Source organism: Acipenser ruthenus, chromosome 11 (assembly GCF_902713425.1).
Source record: "Acipenser ruthenus chromosome 11, fAciRut3.2 maternal haplotype, whole genome shotgun sequence".
NCBI classification, from domain to species: Eukaryota; Metazoa; Chordata; class Actinopteri; order Acipenseriformes; family Acipenseridae; genus Acipenser; species Acipenser ruthenus.
Genome location: NC_081199.1, coordinates 2,183,934 through 2,200,804, shown reverse-complemented (window position 1 = coordinate 2,200,804; position 16,871 = coordinate 2,183,934). Strand labels below are relative to the sequence as shown.

The following is a 16,871-nucleotide window of genomic DNA, read 5'->3' as shown; positions in this document are numbered from 1 at the left end:
GAGCTCGCAATTACTTAACTAACCATTAATTGAACTAATAATGTGCTTAATTAGGTCTTTTAATTGCTTAAACAGATTTCAACTTAACTATAAAATGTTAGAAATAACTTGAAATCTGCAACTTCTAAGGAGCTGAGAACAATTAAAAAGGTCTAATTAAGCTAATTATGAGTTCAATTAAGGGCTTAGTTAAGTAATAGAGTGCTCATTTGGAATGTAAACCCCCAAATAAATAATACTCAGGCGCGTTGCAAGCTTGTCATGCAGCGTGCACGCCCTGCAGCGGCAACATGTTTACGTCATGTCCCGTGACGCTATCGATCTTGCGTGCATGCACCAGATTAAACAAACGCTATTGTAGACCCGAAACCTGTTTGTACAGCGGTCTCCTAAATGAATACTGTTTATCCAAACATTACATCATCTCGTTGTGGTACTGTACACCTGAACGAATCGCATTCTGACACAGTGCACCTCTTTGTAATGAGACTGAGCTTTAAAAGGAGTTTAAATAAATAGAATTGTTATCGGGCATTCTGTCCATTGATTTGAGCATCAGGACAGTTTCACGCAGTAATCCATTTTGTGTGTTCGGTGCAGGGGCTTCCTCGCATGATGCATGTTAGTATGCGTTTTGCACACAGTCCGTTGCTCTACTGCACTCCTTGAGGTTTTTTATGGTTTTTTTGTGAAGTGCCTCGGAATCATTTCTGATAAAAGGTGCTGTCTAAGTTTGTATTATTATTATTGCACTATAGCAGTGGTGCCCAATCCTGGTCCTGGAGGGCCAGTGTCCTCCTGGCTTTTGTTCCAACTGCCCCCTAAATTACTTAATTGGACTAATCAAGCACTTATTAGAAACTTAATTGGTCCAATTAAGCAATTTAGTGTACAGTTGGAACAAAAACCAGGAGGGACACCGGCCTCCAGGACCAGGATTGGGCACCCCTGCACTACAGGAACCCCCCTTGCATGTCCGAGGTATAGGTACATCTGTAACTGCAGCTCCATGTTCAGATGCCATTGTTAGCAATGGCTTGGACCTCACATGCTATGAATAGTGCCTGTACTCACTTCGAGAAGTGCATGTGTACAGTAGAGGACCCCACACAGACAGGAACGAAGATCCTACAATTCCAAGAATATCTACTATATCAAATCAAGAGGCTTTAGATTTAATGCTATCCATAGACATCACATTAATTGTATATAATGTTACACGTTTGTATTATTTATTTCTTAGCAGACGTCCTTATCCAGGGCGACTTACAATTGTTAGCAGATATCACATTATTTTTACATACAACACCCATTTTTACAGTTGGGTTTTTACTGGAGCAATGTAGGTAAAGTACCTTGCTCAAGGGTACAGCAGCAGTGTCCCCACCGGGGATTGAACCCACAACCCTCCGGTCATGAGTCCAGAGCCCTAACCACTACTCCACACTGCTGCCCTGTTTGTAACCACGTGTGGCGCCGTGGAGTCTTCATTGCCATCCTGAAAGGGGATTCCCTCTCGATAACCGCACTGCGAGGGATCGGGTGTACAGTGGAAGAGAGGCACTAGCGAGTTCATCACAGCACCCATGACAGATCAGCAGGGCAGCATTAGTGTTGACTTTGAAATTAAGACCAACTATTCATTATTATTTTACATCAAAGCATTTATTGAATCTGTCACTAATTTTTTTAAGCAGCCTGCATTTTAGGGTTGTAGATTTTGTCTTCAGTTTTCCCCACAAGGATATATCAATTCAATTTCACACTCTCTCCTTTCCTAACCGTCACAAGCAGCTTGTTGAGCATATCGACACAACACTTCCACGCAATACCTCCACAGCAGGGGGCGCTGTGTAAGAAAAGGGCCAGTGTTAACTACAGCGCCGCTCTCCCACAGTCTCCGTGCTTTATATTGGGTCGGGAGGTGAAGTCAGAAAAGCATCACAGAATATTGATCAAAGTAAAAACAAAGGCATGTTATAAAATCACCAAGTCCCTCTCGGCCAATCGGCAACACCAGACTCCCGAACATTCCGGATCTTATTGTTTTGTCATCATTGGAATTGGGGGGGCACTGAATTCTAGAACAGGAACATACCATTCTTTCAAGGGGTGTATTCTCAACTTAAAATTGTTAACATGTCCAGCTCATTTTATATTGAATTAAAGATGAATCATGCAAACATTTACAATTGACCCTGTTACTTATAATACAAAAGCCTCTCCTCGCTCGCACATTTCGAGACAGTCCCCTTAAATACCACAAGAGCTCCCGAGATAACAGGTCTTATTGTGGAAGAGAGACTGCATGTGTATTCAATAATCAGAAATGGTCACTGTGTTGAAATAAACTATAAACTGGCTAACACAAAAGTTTACTTTTTTTTTTTTTTTTTTTAAATGGCAAATGTTGTTTCAGGGTGTTCATATATTTAACAAACTGGGAATTTCAATAAAAAAAAAAAATGCCTTTCACTTTTTTTATTTTCTATAATAATATTTTTAAGTTTGATCTTCAACACTCTCATGCTGTGATGGAGTAGCTGGATGCCCAGTGCAGCCCCCTCCTCCCCGGGTGACAATGCCAACGCAGGGCTGGTTGTGTCAGCTGCCCGCGGCTCCGTGGAGCTCACGTGAGGATGGTGTCGTCGATCTGCTCGCAGGAGTCCGCCTGGCTCGCGATCTTCGTCAGGGATCTCCGGCATGCTTCGGTCAGCAGCTCACTGCTGGCAGTGTCCAGAATCGCAGAGACGCTCTGAAAACAGAACCATGAGAACAGGTCTACAGTCACAATCAATCAATCATTTAGACTTGCACTTCAATTCAGGAGCAGGATCTCTGCTCCACAAACAAAATCCTTCTCTAGATCTCAGCAGATTGGTTTTCTGATCGGTGGTACATTCACGTTTTAACCCTTTACTGCCCTGGGTATGTTATCCTGAGCAACATCCGAAGAATCCGACCCTTCCTCACCAACTATGCTACCCAGCTCCTGGTCCAGGCCCTGGTACTCTCCCGCCTAGACTACTGCAACTCCCTCCTGGCTGGCCTCCCTGCGTCCGCCACCCGTCCGCTCCAGCTCATCCAGAACTCTGCTGCCCGCCTGGTGTTCTCTCTGCCTCGCTTCGCCCACGCTACTCCACTACTCCGCTCGCTCCACTGGCTCCCGATCACCGCTCGCATCCAGTTCAAGACTCTTGTACTAGCCTACAGATGCCTTGACCAGTCTGCACCCAGCTACCTCCAGACCCTCATCTCTCCCTACACCCCCACTCGACCTCTCCGCTCCGCCTGCACTAGAAGACTAGCTCTACCACCGCTACGCTCCCCTGCCTCCAAAGCCCGCTCCTTCTCCACCCTTGCTCCGCAGTGGTGGAATGACCTTCCTACAGATGTCAGGACTGCCCAGTCCCTGACCACATTCCGGCGCCTCCTTAAGACTCACCTCTTCAAAGAGCACCTGTAGAACTCCTCTGTTTGTATCCTGGGACACTATCACCCTTCATGTAAATGTGCTTTATTTTGCTCTTATCAGCCCCCTATTTTACTGCATTTAATCCTGTACTTCAGAATACTGTAATCTGCCAAGTTTTTAACCTGTAGTACTTTGTATTTAATCACATCCTGATGTAACTATCACTATTTAATCATATCCTGATGTAACTATCACTATTACCTGCTGTATTATTGAATTGTGGTTTGTCAAACTTGTACTTTGCTTGAACAAAAGTTATTGTATTTCTTGCTCTTATTGTATTACTTGTATTGTAACGCTTGAAATGTTTTTGCTTACGATTGTAAGTCGCCCTGGATAAGGGCGTCTGCTAAGAAATAAATAAATAATAATAATAATAATCATACCGATTTATTGCCTATTTTCTCAATGTCAAACATATTGAACACTGAGCAGCAAAGGGTTAAAGCAGGCAGTGAACAGCATCCAACTACTTTCCTGTATCACTGTACTTGCTGCTCCGTCCTCTGGGTCGGAGCTGGGATCGAGGGCTGGGGCTGGGTCGGAGCTGGGATCGAGGTCTGGGTCGGAGCTGGGATCGAGGTCTGGGGCTGGGTCGGAGCTGGGATCGAGGTCTGGGTCGGAGCTGGGATCGAGGTCTGGGGCTGGGTCGGAGCTGTGACCGGGGGCTGGGTCGGAGCTGGGATCGAGGTCTGGGTCGGAGCTGGGATCGAGGTCTGGGGCTGGGTCGGAGCTGTGATCGGGGGCTGGGTCGGAGCTGTGATCGGGGGCTGGGGCTGGGTCGGAGCTGTGATCGGGGGCTGGGTCGGAGCTGTGATCGGGGGCTGGGGCTGGGTCGGAGCTGTGATCGGGGGCTGGGTCGGAGCTGTGATCGGGGGCTGGGGCTGGGTCGGAGCTGTGACCCGGGGCTGTGGTCAGAGCGTTACCTGAGAGACGGCGCCTCCCTCCCTCATCTTTAGCAGGTTGACGATGGCCTGGTCAGCGTAGGCCCGCACGCTGGTGTTCTTGTCCTTGGTGTTGTCCAGAAGGGCCTTCAGGATGGGTTTGATCACCACGGGGGTCATGGGGGGGGTTGGCTCCTTGTTCACCCACCACACCATCTTCTCCGCCACCAGCTTGATGTCACTCGACGGATTCTGGAGACACTGTCAAATAAAATAGATCAGAAATACAGTTACAGCTAAAATGATTATTAGGTCAGGAGCCACAGTGCTGTGTGTGTTCTGGCTTATAACAGCTGACAGTGCCAGTGGAATGGCATTATGAGGCTGTGTTTTAATCCTGGTATTCCAGAGCTTACTGTGACTGTAGAAGTTCTTATTCTATTGAATGGTTTGGGTGTAGACAGTTCCAGTTACTTGTATAATATGTGATCCACAGTCGCACTGACTATTAAAAGACACTGTCAAGGTTAAACCCCTAAAAGGGCTAGATAAGAATGAAGGTGGACATTAAAATGCAAGCACCACTCGATTGATATGCTAGGAGGGGAAGGGGCAGGTGTAACAAGAACTGGAGCCCGTGTTGAACTTTACCTTTACAAGATGAGTGGAGACCTTGGCAGGCACACTCCCTCCCTCGCTCTCGATCTGGTGCTTCATTAGAAAGCCCACGGCTCTGATCCCACTCGTGGCAATGGGGATCTGCAAGGTGACAGACAAGGCACAGTCAGCACACTGTGGTACAGGCGCCCAGGCCACCCCCTGGACAGAGCCCTGCGCCGCTCAGCTGTTCTCTTACCCGGTCCGCAGCGGCATTGCTCATGATCATGTCAACCACCTCCGCGCTGTACTCCTCGCTGCAAAGCTTGCTGGGAGCTGCCTTCATTGCAATAGAGAGAGCCACACTCCGCCCATGTCTCACCATCCAATCAATACCAGACACGTCCGCTACACAGAGAGAGAGAGAGAGAGAGAGAGAGAGAGAGAGAGAGAGAGAGAGAGAGAGAGAGAGAGAGAGAGAGAGAGAGAGAGAGAGAGAGAGAGAGAGAGAGAGAGAGAGAGAGAGAGAGAGAGAGAGAGAGGAGATGGATATTCAGGGTTAAGGAGCTCACATCTTGCACTCAATCTTAAACACATCTAGTATTTTAACAGTCAATCAATTTCTCAAATGCAGCACCTGGCTGTATTTCTCTCTCTAGCAATGCAAAGCACAACTGACTAAGCAAGTTGGAACAAGTGGATGGCATGCATTATCTATTACAGGTGCAATAAAATAACATAAATAAACTTAGAAACAAAAAACAGACAGCCAGAGTATTCTCAAACAATCCCTTTTCTTCGGAATGATAAAACTCTCATTAAAACAAAAACGTCCCCTGCAGTAAGCTTAAAAATCAATACCAAATGCACGCCAAAAAAAAGAAAACCCCAATACGGGTACAGTTAGAAGCATCTGTTTAACCTGCAGATACCCAGATTAGACAGCTAAGATAATACACAGAGACACGAGCCTGAGTCGTGCATTCAGGTCCTTACCCAGTATGTGCTGCTGCAGGACGGTCTGCAGCTCGTCCTCCGGCAGGAAAGCACACAGCTCTCCCAGGCAGCCCGCTGAGGCCATGCGCATGGCATCCTGCGCAGGGGCAGAGACAGAGACAGACAGAGACGCCTTCAATGAGGGGTCCGCCACACATGCAGCGCCCAGGGCTGTGCCAATGAAGCACTGCCGTTTGAACCACTGCAGTTCACTGGGAGCTCAAATACACACAAGGCTTCTTAAACAGTGAAGGGTCACTCTGCTTTGCAACGGGGTGTGTACTATCATCCATGAAGTAGCACAGGTTTCAGCAAAGAGTCATTTTGCTTTACATTTAACTGGAGACCACCGTGCTGTGCAAGTAACTATCAAGCCATTTTACTGGAAACAAAGAAAGTTGCTTCCAGCTTGCAAATCATCTGAAGTTAATTATTTTTTTTATAAAAATAGAAGTGTCTGCAAACTTTTAGCACTTTGCTAAAACCCACGCTTACTTTTAATGAGACCGGTTAGTTGAGTTTTTGTTTAATTTTATCACCTACTCTACATAAAAACCACATCCTCTGTACTAGCCTAGTATCCTGTCTTAAGAGATACATTTTCATTGTGAGATCTAGCTCCTCAGCCTCTTCAATTGCATTGCTATAGGCGCGATGCTCGGTACATGCAAGTCACTAACAAGCAGCTTCGCTAGCTCTACAGTTTGAAGGATACAGGCAGACCACAGAAGCCTCCAGTGTGATGACTCGCTGAAGCTGGCCTACATTCTCATGCAAATCACTAAACATATCTCAATGACTATTGTTATGCAAATCTTGTTCAGCTTGAAAATAACCCTCCGTAGGCCGCATGAAACCATGAAATATGGTGTATGTGTTTTTAACAAGCAATAAAGTAAGATCTTTAAAAGGGGTCCAAGTTGGTATGATTTATATGCAGAATTATGGTTAAGCACCAATGTTGGGTAAGGTAAAGCAGTCATAGATCAGTGCTCATCGGTTTGTGAAACAGGCATTATAAGCTACAGTGCATCATCCTGCTAGGCAGTTATCCGCAGAGCACCTCACCCCACCCCTCACCTCATCGTGGCCCAGCATGCTCAGCAGAGTGGTGGTGATGCTCCTTCGGATTGCAGGGTCCACCTTACCCCCGGCCCCCTGGATAACGAAACGCAGAGCCTGCAGCATGGTCTCCCTGAGAACAGAGAGCACAGATCAGTCACCGTACAGGGAGCTGTACCACACACACACACACACACACACACACACACACACACAGATATCCCCCACACCCCTCTAGTGCCCGGGCTAACTCTCTAACAAGGCTTTAGATCCTACGCTCCCCAGCCCGGGTCTGCAGCGCGGAGTGCTGGGTGCTTACCTGACGCCGGGGTCCTCGGCCGAGCGGATCCCGTTGAGCTGCTCTGTGAACAGGGGGTCCACCTTGGTGTGGATGGCGATGAGCTTCCCCAGCGCCTGGGCGGCTCGCAGCCTCACCGAGCGGTTCGAGTCCTGCAGGGCCTTCAGGAAGGTGGTCTGGAGCTGCGGCAGGAAGGGCTTGAGGAAGATGCCAACCTGGAGGGGAAGAGACGGTCGTTACTCTTCACAACAGAGTCTGCACTTATATAGCGCCTTTCACGTGACGCCGCTCGAGGCAATGAACACAGCAGCTGTATTAAACAGGATTGCTACAGTAATCATAACATCATCATCTATTCTAGAAATAAGCCAAAAGAATGATGTTCTAATAATACTGTAAACGTGACCTCGAGGAAATCTAATTCCATTCAAAACTGCTGAATAGAAACTACCTCAAATACAAATAGAATAGAAAATACAACAACATATAACAACAAACATAATGCAATATATAAACGCCCAGAGCGAGAAAGTGTTAGTTATCCTAGGGCAGTGTTAATAAAGAGTCGCCTGCAGGGCGGCAGCGTTGAACTGCAGTTGTGTCGAGGATGATTCTCAGGTCTCTCATGTGTGTCACAGCCCAGTACAGACCCCTCACCTTGGCGAGCAGGAGGGTCAGGGTCTCCAGCAGCGCCACCTTGACGTTCCAGCTGAATCGGTCTCCCAAGATGCGGATGAGGGGTCCGGTGATGTTGACCACGGAGGGCCGCAGCGCCTCAGCGGAGGTCAGCTTGATGACCAGCCCCAGGGCCTTGGCTGCTTCCTCCTTCTGCTCCGGACTGCCTGTCAGCACCCCCTCCCGCAGCACAGGCAGGATGGAGGTCACGCCCTTCTTGGGCAGGCAGAACCCTGGCAGGGTCTCCCCCTTGGCTTCGTTCCCTGCCGTGCGAATATCCCTGTGCAGGTCATCGATCAGCGCCAGCTGGCTCCCGGCGTCGAGTTTCTGCAGGAAACGAACCAGCGATAAAGTCAGCTACTGAGTTCAAGGCTATCTCTGGGAAACAAACCTCTGCTTGGAACAGAGGCAGAGCAGTCCCTGAAGCAAACACACAGCCGGGGTTGTCAGTCCTTCCCTTGTTTTGTAAATAAAACATGGAAACATTCATTGCTAGCCCTTAGTGTGTGCTTGGCATTTTTCTCCACTCCCAAAAAAAAACAAAAAACAACACCTTGATACCCAATTTTCAGCTGGCTCTCTCTTCTAAACTTGCCTCCTGCATGCATTCACATAACCCCCCCCACCCCCACCCCACACCCACTTCAGGATTGGTTCAGTAGTTTGACAGCGATCCCAGCACACACCGTGATTGGAATTAGAACTGGAATGACTGCAGCATCCCTGTAACTGATTGGAATTAGAACTGGAATGACTGCAGCATCCCTGTAACTGATTGGAATTAGAACTGGAATGACTGCAGCATCACTGTAACTGATTGGAATTGCAATTTCAGCTGTAATAGTAACTGGTCAGCTACCTTGGTGATGCTGCTCAGCGCGTCCCAGCTCTCGTTCAGCACCGCGGAGTCCCCGTCGTTGAAGAGCCGGACCAGGCCGGACACCAGGCTCCGGGTGTGGGCGCTGTAGTCAGCCTTGGTCTTGCTGACGTAGCCGTTGAGGAGGGTGGCGGCCGCTCTCCTCATGCCCACGTCGGCGCTGCGGCTGGCCTCCAGGAGGTCCTCGATGATGATGCGCTGGCCCACCTCGTCCTCCACAGACAGGATAACCGCCTGGCAGCTCGCCAGCTCCTGAGGAGACCGGGGGGGGAAACGCCATTTGTTCAGCTTATCTACGGGTCTACCATCTTATTTAGATTCTGTTATTATTTCTACTCAAGTTTTTAAAAATATATAATTTATGATTGCTTACAAAAAGTACACAAAATAAAAATGATCAAATTAATATTTTTTTTAGATTCTAGCTTCAAATCATAAGCTTACAGTAGAGACCAAGGATTAGATGGACACAGAGTCTCAACTGCTCCCACAGCCCAGGTTTCAAGCTTGATCCAGGGGCAATGCCGGGAAGCTTGCATGCAACAGCTTGATAAAAAGGGAGGAAAGCACCAAAATCCATGAGAGGCTGATGGCTGAGCCCTTCCCCTCCTTCCTCAGCTCTTACCTGTTCTACCTCCTCTGCCCCGAGCTTCTCCTTCAGTGCAGACATCAGAGCGGGCAGGATGACAGCGAGGTGGCGGGTCAGAGCATCCCCAGCCACGGCAGACAGGAACGCAAGGACACGGGTGTTCACCGGAGGAGCTGTGAGCTACACACACACAAAGCAAAGCAAAGCACAGTTAACTGTTACAGCACTTTACAGACTACAGCGAGAAGAGAGATCAGTCTACAGGTCTCACAACGACTGGCGTCTTTACCAGGATTTCTTCAAGACCGTCTTAATCAGGCAGAATCAGTTATTAAAACCCCCCCTCCCTTTCTTTATAATGCAATTTCTGAATCAAGTTTCACCACACTATATAAACAGGTGGTTAAAATACAAAGCCCAGTACAATGGCCCGTCTACTTTAATTTGGCACGTGGACTCAAGCTACAAGTAAGTTCAAAATACTCCACTCATCTGAAATCATGGATATCATGAGATTTTTTTTTTTCTGTACCGACAATCACCCCTAAACTTCTCTCTCTTCCTTTCTGATTTCCAAGCTCTCACCTTTGGCACGAGGTAAGGCAGCACCGATCGACTCTTGACAGCCATCACCTGCTTCAACCCATCCAGGGCAAACTCAGAGGTGTTCTCATCATCCTGCAAGAGAAGCCATTAGCATCCTCAAAGAGGTTCCTGCCTGGAGCGTTAGCAGGAATTGTCTAATTGCAGGTACGGTAAAACAGCAACTATGAACCAAACTTAACACACTGATCTCTTCAAAACAATCCTAAAATCTTCAGCGACTAGCAGCCTTTGAATAAGCAGGAAAAAAAATCTCTTGGGAGTCCCTCAAAGTACAGATGAATGCAAGGAGAGAGTGAGCAGTAGAACGGGAGTTATTTATTTCAGACATCATACCCTGGTTTCCTTTGCATTCTATCTTCGTGACAGTCCTGTATAGATGGTGAGGGGCCGCGTTGCTGGGGTACTCACCAGCTGCTCCAGCAGGGCGGGCAGGATGTCGTCCAGAGCCTGGTGTCCGATGGTGCAGTGCAGCTGCTCGAAGGTCTTGCCAGCCGCCTCCCGCACCTCCTCCAGGGGGTCACACAGAGCCTTCCGCACCGTGGGGACCAGAGACTCGGAGAACACCAGCACCTGAGAGAGACAGGCTGGTAAAAACACTGCAAGCGCTCCGAACTGGAATCAGACTCACGGTACTGAGAGGCAAGCTGTTTAAACCAAACTCCCCACACTGGAACCCGTGTCAAATTCAGACAGGGTACAAAACGGAATAAGCAAAATGTGTGGCGTGCAGCTTGTTGAGACACAGCTCAGCAACTTTAATGTTTTAATACTCTGATGAAAAAGGACTGACCGCGTCCTTGCTGGTTGACTTCATGATCTCGCTCAGGCCGATGCAGACCCCTTGCCTCTGGTCACTCTTCTCTGAGCGGAGCCCCTCCTCCAGGATCGGGATGATCTCAGGGAGGATCTTCTCACCCAGCTTGCGCACCAGATCCCCCAGAGTCCGGGCAGCAATCTGAACACACGCACACACACACACACACACACACACACACACACACACACAGACACACAATTCATTTTGCAGTTACAGACAAGACCACTTCATGATACGCACTCTAATGTCTCTGATTTAAAGCCCAAAGACCCAACAATCACTGAAATGCAATGCTATAATACATAATAAATATATACAAAGGCAGCACAATCTTTCAAATGATAGGCGGGCAATGTCATGAACATCTGCACTAAAAGGAAACACAAGTGATGAACAAGGAATGAACTGCTGCAATCAATACTTACAATACCAATGAAAACACACAACAAAAATCAGAAGAACGCTCCTCCGAGTACCAGATCAAAGTGAGGGCCCTGACTCTGACTGTGGCTGGGGGCGATTCCTGCAGAGCGATGTTCTGACCCCCATTGGTTGTTAATTCATAAACTGGAGTGACCGCAGGGAGACGTACCGTTCTCTTATCAGGGCAGGTGCTGGCCAGGAAGCCCAGGAGCAGGCTGAAGAGCGTGGGCAGGATCTCCCGCAGCGTGCGGGGCGTGTTCGACACCACGATCTTCCACACGTGGAGGGACGCCTGCCGCACCACCAGCTGCGTGTCCGAGCGGCCCATGTAGAGACCGGCCAGCACGTTGTTCCTCCTCACACCACCCAGGGCACCGATGATCGCCTGGAATTGCATTGAAAACACAGTCAATGCGACACAGGACAATGGATTTAGAATTGTTAATATTATCGTTTTCATTGTTGTTATTATGCAGTACCTTGTTTGACTGCGCTGTGCCAAAGTTGTCGTCCTCGGAGGCGGTCTCAGTCGTCATCTTACCCGACACGCCTGAAATGTGGAACAGCAGGTCGCCTAGCAACTGCACGGAGCTGAACCTGGGGGAGAAACAGAAACAGAAGACTCGGTTGAGAAGCAGCGTGCCAATTCATACTGAAGATTGAAAAACTGCTTGACATGCTGGCTTTTCTGCTCTCAAACAACATTTTTAAATATCGTCCCAAATCAAATCTGAACACTCAATGAAGATGGTGTCGTTTCCTTAAACGACTACTACTATTACTACTAATAATAACTATATCAATAATAATAATAATAATAATAATAATAATAATAATAATAATAATAATAATAATAATATAGTTTACTGCTTAACCCTAAGAGCCGGTGTGGTGTTTAAGCTTGCCATGTTGCAGGATCCCTGTACAAGCCTGTGTGTGTGTGTGTCTCTATCTGTGTGCGTGTCTGTGTGTGTGTGCGTGCGTGTGCATCAGTGTGTGTGTGCGTGTGCGTGTGCGTGAATACAGGACGCCCCTCTTTACCTGATCCTCCACAGGTCATCAAACAGTCCCTGCTCCAGCTCCGGCAGCAGCAGGGCGATGGCGGTCTCTGCGTACATGCTGATGATCCTCTGTCCCGCACGCAGAGCCGTGTCACGCACGTACTCGTTCTCATCCGCCAGAGCCTGTAAACCAGCAAACCAGAACCTGAGTCACCGTGAACACCGCGCACCCCCAGAACACACGGCACCTCTGATTGCTCTTGATTGTGCAATGAAAACTATTGCAAATACTCCCCCTATGTCCTACAGCAGCCAGCTTCATTATATCTGTTAGAATGCACTCCCCCACCCATCAATCCCAACTAAGTGCCTGCCATTCACAAAACCTGGGGATCATGATCCAAGTTATTAATAAACAAATCCTACGCAGCTCTATTAATTACTGCTGGGTACGGCGGGCTACCTTGAGAATGCAGGGGATGATGGGTCCGACGTAGGGGGTGAACTTGTCCCCAAAAGTGAGGGGCAGGTAGATGAACATCATGATGTAGCCGTCGCGCACGTGGGAGGCGATGTCCACCTTGCTGGCCGTCGCAACCACGTCCGGCATGAGCTTGTCCAGCTTCTCCACACCCAGGCCAGCCATCACCTCAGCCAAACCTTAGACAGAGAGGACCAACAGGTCAGAGAGACCCAGGCTAGCGAAAGAGGGGTTCCCCCGGAACTGAAACCTAGCAGCCGTGTTCGCAAGGTATTTAACACGTGCAAAGCTAACGCCAGGATTCTCGTAAACGCAGACGTTAGTAGAAGCTTTAAGTTCTATATAGCTGGAGGTTCATTTAAAAGCTCCTACAAGCATCAAGCTGCAGGTTTCCTGCTAGCTCTGTGTCGTTAGCAGTTTGTTAATCTGGAACTTCAAGAGGGCCTCCACATTTCTCTCCTCCATTCAGTTTCTTATAAGCTGCACCTTGTATTTGAGTGTTTCAAATGGACAAAGTTTCTGCTACCCTGGGTCTGTGAAGCCAGTTGTTCCTTTCCTATAAGCTGCTCCGCTGCTCAGTAGTAACTGTCAGTCTCACCTTGTGCTGCCCCGGATCGGTCCACTGAGCTCTGCTCCGAGGCCAGGGTCTCCATGAGCCAGGGCAGGAGGTCATCGAAGCAGGACTCGCCCATCCCCTTCACCATGGCACCCAGCGCCTTGGCAGACACCGTCCGCACCTACCAACACCACCAGGAGCAATTACACTGAGCTCCTCAAAACACCCACCACAACAATGTGCTCGTTTTAAAACAAATGTCATAAACCTCTCCTCATCATCCACCTTAACTGGACTTCTGTGCAGCATTCCAACTATTCTGATGAAGTAAAATGTTTTATTAAAAATAAAGTTGAGAACAAACCCACCTCAGGAACGGGATCCAACAGGGAGGCCTTCAGTCCTGGTATTACGCTGGGCAGGTAAGGAGACAGGTCCTGGAAGAGGACAAACAGAAGTTTAAAAAGGACATGGTACGTGACTTCTGCCCCTTCTAGCAGGATAGCTGTGCCTTCAGCTTCCACTTCTTCTCACACGAAGAGGAGACCTTTCAGTGAAGCGGCAGGCTGTCCTATTGAACTCCACTCCCTCTCTGCCCCTGTGTCTGCGCACCTTCTGGTCGGTGAGGGAGTACATGTTGCCGATGATCTGCGCTGCCATCTTGCGCGTGTCGGTGGAGCGGTCCTGGAACGCGCGCTGCACGATGGGCATGATGAGAGCCAGCGAGGGGGCGTCGATGAAGTGAACGAACTTGGTGTCCAGCAGCGTCTGCAGGCACTTGTGTGTCTTCCTGGAGGGGTCCGTCAGGGCGTCGAGCAGGATCGGGGTGATAGCTGCAAATCAAACACACAGTCAAGAACACACAAGCACGCTACTGCGGGGAACAGCAAAGATAAGGGGGCTGCTTCCATGGTCTGAACAAGACCTTACAACCGACAATAACACTCGGAAACCTGCTCGATAGCAAACCTGTTTTTACCATCATTCAGGGATGGGAATAAGACTCCTCCTGCATAGCAGTTTCACCCATTCCAGGTTTTAATACCAGCTTGATTAGCCACAGTGTATAGGCAACAAGCTTGGTGTCTCTTATTAAACACATAGCAAAACCAGGACTGGATGAAACTGCTATGCAACAGGAGCCTTATTTCCATCCCTGGAATTTCTAAATTCAGCAATGTTAATTATGGGGTCAATGCATCAAGTTATAGTGCTGCAGTATATAACAGTTATTCCCCATAAACAAGGGTTTAAGAATCAAATAAATATGCGAGGATCAGAATCCCAGACCACCTGTTGGGTCTCAATCTCATTTTTTTGATCTACGCTTTATGGATCTTACTTGCTGATGTTTAAAAAACATTTCTACAAATTCTTCCTCTCCTTCAGTTTAAAGCACATGTGCCCCGGTACCCCGTGACCCCCCGGCTGCTCACCCAGGATCTCCGGGTTGCGGATGACGGAGCCGATCAGCCGCAGGGCCTGCTGCCCAGCCTTCTGCACCTTGACGTGGGAGTCTGTGAGCACCTCCGTGAGCTTGGGCACGATGTTGGGCAGGCAGGAGGAGAGCTGCTTGGGGGCGCAGAACGCCATGGCACCGAGGAGCTCCACAGAGCCTGGGAGAAACAGGGAGCAGAGTGAGCGTGAGAGAGAGACTGCGAGGAACACAGGGAGACCCGCCAACCCGAACTGCTGGGAAAACTGCAGGGATAGAAATGAGCCTCCTGCTGCAGAGCAGTTTCACCCATTCCAGGTTTTACTACACTTCATGAGCCACAGTGTATAGCTAACAAGCTCATAGTAACACCAGGAATGGATCAAACTGCTATGTAATAGGAGTGCCTGAGCTTTACCCTCACTATACAGCCCCTTCCCAAAACCCCAATAAATCAAAAAATTAAATAAACACTTTATATTATACTTTGAGAAAGTTAACATTCCCAATTCTTTACATTAGAGGACACAAAAAATCAACTTAACACAAGCAATACCTAATATAAGGGAAAATGTATCTAGAAGTCTACAATTAAATATTTATTGTTTTATGCAACCGTCACATGGCCCTCAACTTAAAGACAGACAGCAGTGTGAGTGGAAAGGAGACGGATGAAGGAAACGAGAGCAGCGTCCGCCCACCTGCTTTGGTTCTCCAGGACTCCTCCTCCAGAGCCAGCAGGAGGGAGGGCAGGACCAGCTTCACGCCGTGGGCACTCAGGTTCCTCATCACCGCCTTGGCACAGTCATCAGCAGCCTGGGGAACGAGGGGGAAAGGAGAGGGGCACACTTACACCAGGGTCCTGACTGTGGAGAGATCAGCACTACACAGATACTGAACTACGAGCGAGACGGAGATCATTTCTAATGCTGATCTGCTAACACACCACACCCAGATCATTTCGAATGCTAATCTGCTAACACACCACCCCCAGATCATTTCTAATGCTGATCTGCTAACACACCACTCCCAGATCATTTCTAATGCTGATCTGCTAACACACCACCCCCAGATCATTTCTAATGCTGATCTGCTAACACACCACCCCCAGATCATTTCTATTTCTGGTCTATTAACACACCACCCCCATCCAGAGACAATGCGTCTGATCAGCAATTTCAAGGGTTTAGGAGAATAGGATTTGATTGAACGTATTGGTTACAACATTCATACTGAAAGACTAATTTTATACTCAAATAGGTGAACACACTATGTAATAATCAAGATGTATAAATCGATCAATGTCCCTGAACGGCTCGTGAATGGCTGGTTTCCACTGACCTCTCGGACGTACTGGTTCCCGTCCCCGAAGCACAGCAGCAGGTGGGGCAGGACGTGCACCACGTAGGGTTCAAAGAGCTTCCCCAGCATGTTGCAGAGCATCTCGAAGGCAAACAGGGCTCCTGCAAACAGCAGCACACAGCAGGGTGATCAGAGAGAGGCAGGGGATAACCAACAATGACTACACTGAACTGCTGCTCCAGCAAGCTTGTTAACGTCGTTTGTGCACGAGCAGGGACTGGGTTAGGATACCCAGAACTTTAAAACACACAACTGTAAGACAGACAGACAGATAGAGCCTTATTTCCATCCCTGTAATTTCTTAATGAATGAATTCATGTTAATGAGTCGTCCCTCACCTTCCCGGCGTCGGAAGTTCTTCTTGTCCTGGATGCCGTCGGTCAGGGTGGCCATGATCTCCAGCTGCTTGAGGGACAGGATCCCCAGCCCCTTCACCAGCCCAGCCAGCCCGTACGCAGCCCCCTTCCTCTCTGCGTACTTATCAGACTCCAGCAGCAGCTGCAGCAGCTTCTGAACCATCCCGCCCGCATCCTCCCTGATAGCGGGGACCAGGGGGGGCAGGCAGCCAGCCACCGATTCCTGGACCTGAGGAGGGGGATAAAGAGGCTTAGATTGCAATCGGCTTTAGTGAGCCTGCAAGGGTTCAAAAGCCCCTCTGCATTGAATTAACAGGGCGACTCAAACTGCGTTCTGAAAGGACACTGCTGGTCTGTCTTCATTGAGTGTAATAATGGAGT

The 16,871-nt window shown here is 48.7% G+C and overlaps 1 protein-coding gene across 2 annotated transcripts in view; it reads right to left on the bottom strand.

Annotated features, from left to right (window-relative positions):
- Nucleotides 1-1,643: 1,643 nt before the first annotated feature.
- The window catches only part of LOC117973327 (stalled ribosome sensor GCN1-like), a 30,533-nt gene continuing 15,305 nt past the window's right edge, over nucleotides 1,644-16,871 (bottom strand). For both annotated transcript variants that reach the window (XM_059032805.1, XM_059032804.1), the window contains exons 34-57: nucleotides 16,473-16,719; nucleotides 16,114-16,235; nucleotides 15,474-15,588; nucleotides 14,774-14,953; nucleotides 13,950-14,170; nucleotides 13,706-13,774; nucleotides 13,380-13,518; nucleotides 12,764-12,960; nucleotides 12,341-12,483; nucleotides 11,779-11,896; nucleotides 11,469-11,684; nucleotides 10,850-11,014; nucleotides 10,468-10,629; nucleotides 10,039-10,131; nucleotides 9,490-9,633; nucleotides 8,847-9,116; nucleotides 7,970-8,314; nucleotides 7,334-7,527; nucleotides 7,033-7,147; nucleotides 5,953-6,049; nucleotides 5,216-5,364; nucleotides 5,011-5,118; nucleotides 4,402-4,620; nucleotides 1,644-2,755 (exon numbers count right to left, since the gene is read on the bottom strand). In XM_059032805.1, coding sequence (XP_058888788.1) covers nucleotides 2,630-2,755; nucleotides 4,402-4,620; nucleotides 5,011-5,118; nucleotides 5,216-5,364; nucleotides 5,953-6,049; nucleotides 7,033-7,147; nucleotides 7,334-7,527; nucleotides 7,970-8,314; nucleotides 8,847-9,116; nucleotides 9,490-9,633; nucleotides 10,039-10,131; nucleotides 10,468-10,629; nucleotides 10,850-11,014; nucleotides 11,469-11,684; nucleotides 11,779-11,896; nucleotides 12,341-12,483; nucleotides 12,764-12,960; nucleotides 13,380-13,518; nucleotides 13,706-13,774; nucleotides 13,950-14,170; nucleotides 14,774-14,953; nucleotides 15,474-15,588; nucleotides 16,114-16,235; nucleotides 16,473-16,719 — 3,954 coding nt within the window. In that variant the 3' untranslated portion in view covers nucleotides 1,644-2,629. The remainder of the gene's footprint in view (nucleotides 2,756-4,401; nucleotides 4,621-5,010; nucleotides 5,119-5,215; nucleotides 5,365-5,952; nucleotides 6,050-7,032; nucleotides 7,148-7,333; nucleotides 7,528-7,969; nucleotides 8,315-8,846; nucleotides 9,117-9,489; nucleotides 9,634-10,038; nucleotides 10,132-10,467; nucleotides 10,630-10,849; nucleotides 11,015-11,468; nucleotides 11,685-11,778; nucleotides 11,897-12,340; nucleotides 12,484-12,763; nucleotides 12,961-13,379; nucleotides 13,519-13,705; nucleotides 13,775-13,949; nucleotides 14,171-14,773; nucleotides 14,954-15,473; nucleotides 15,589-16,113; nucleotides 16,236-16,472; nucleotides 16,720-16,871) is intronic.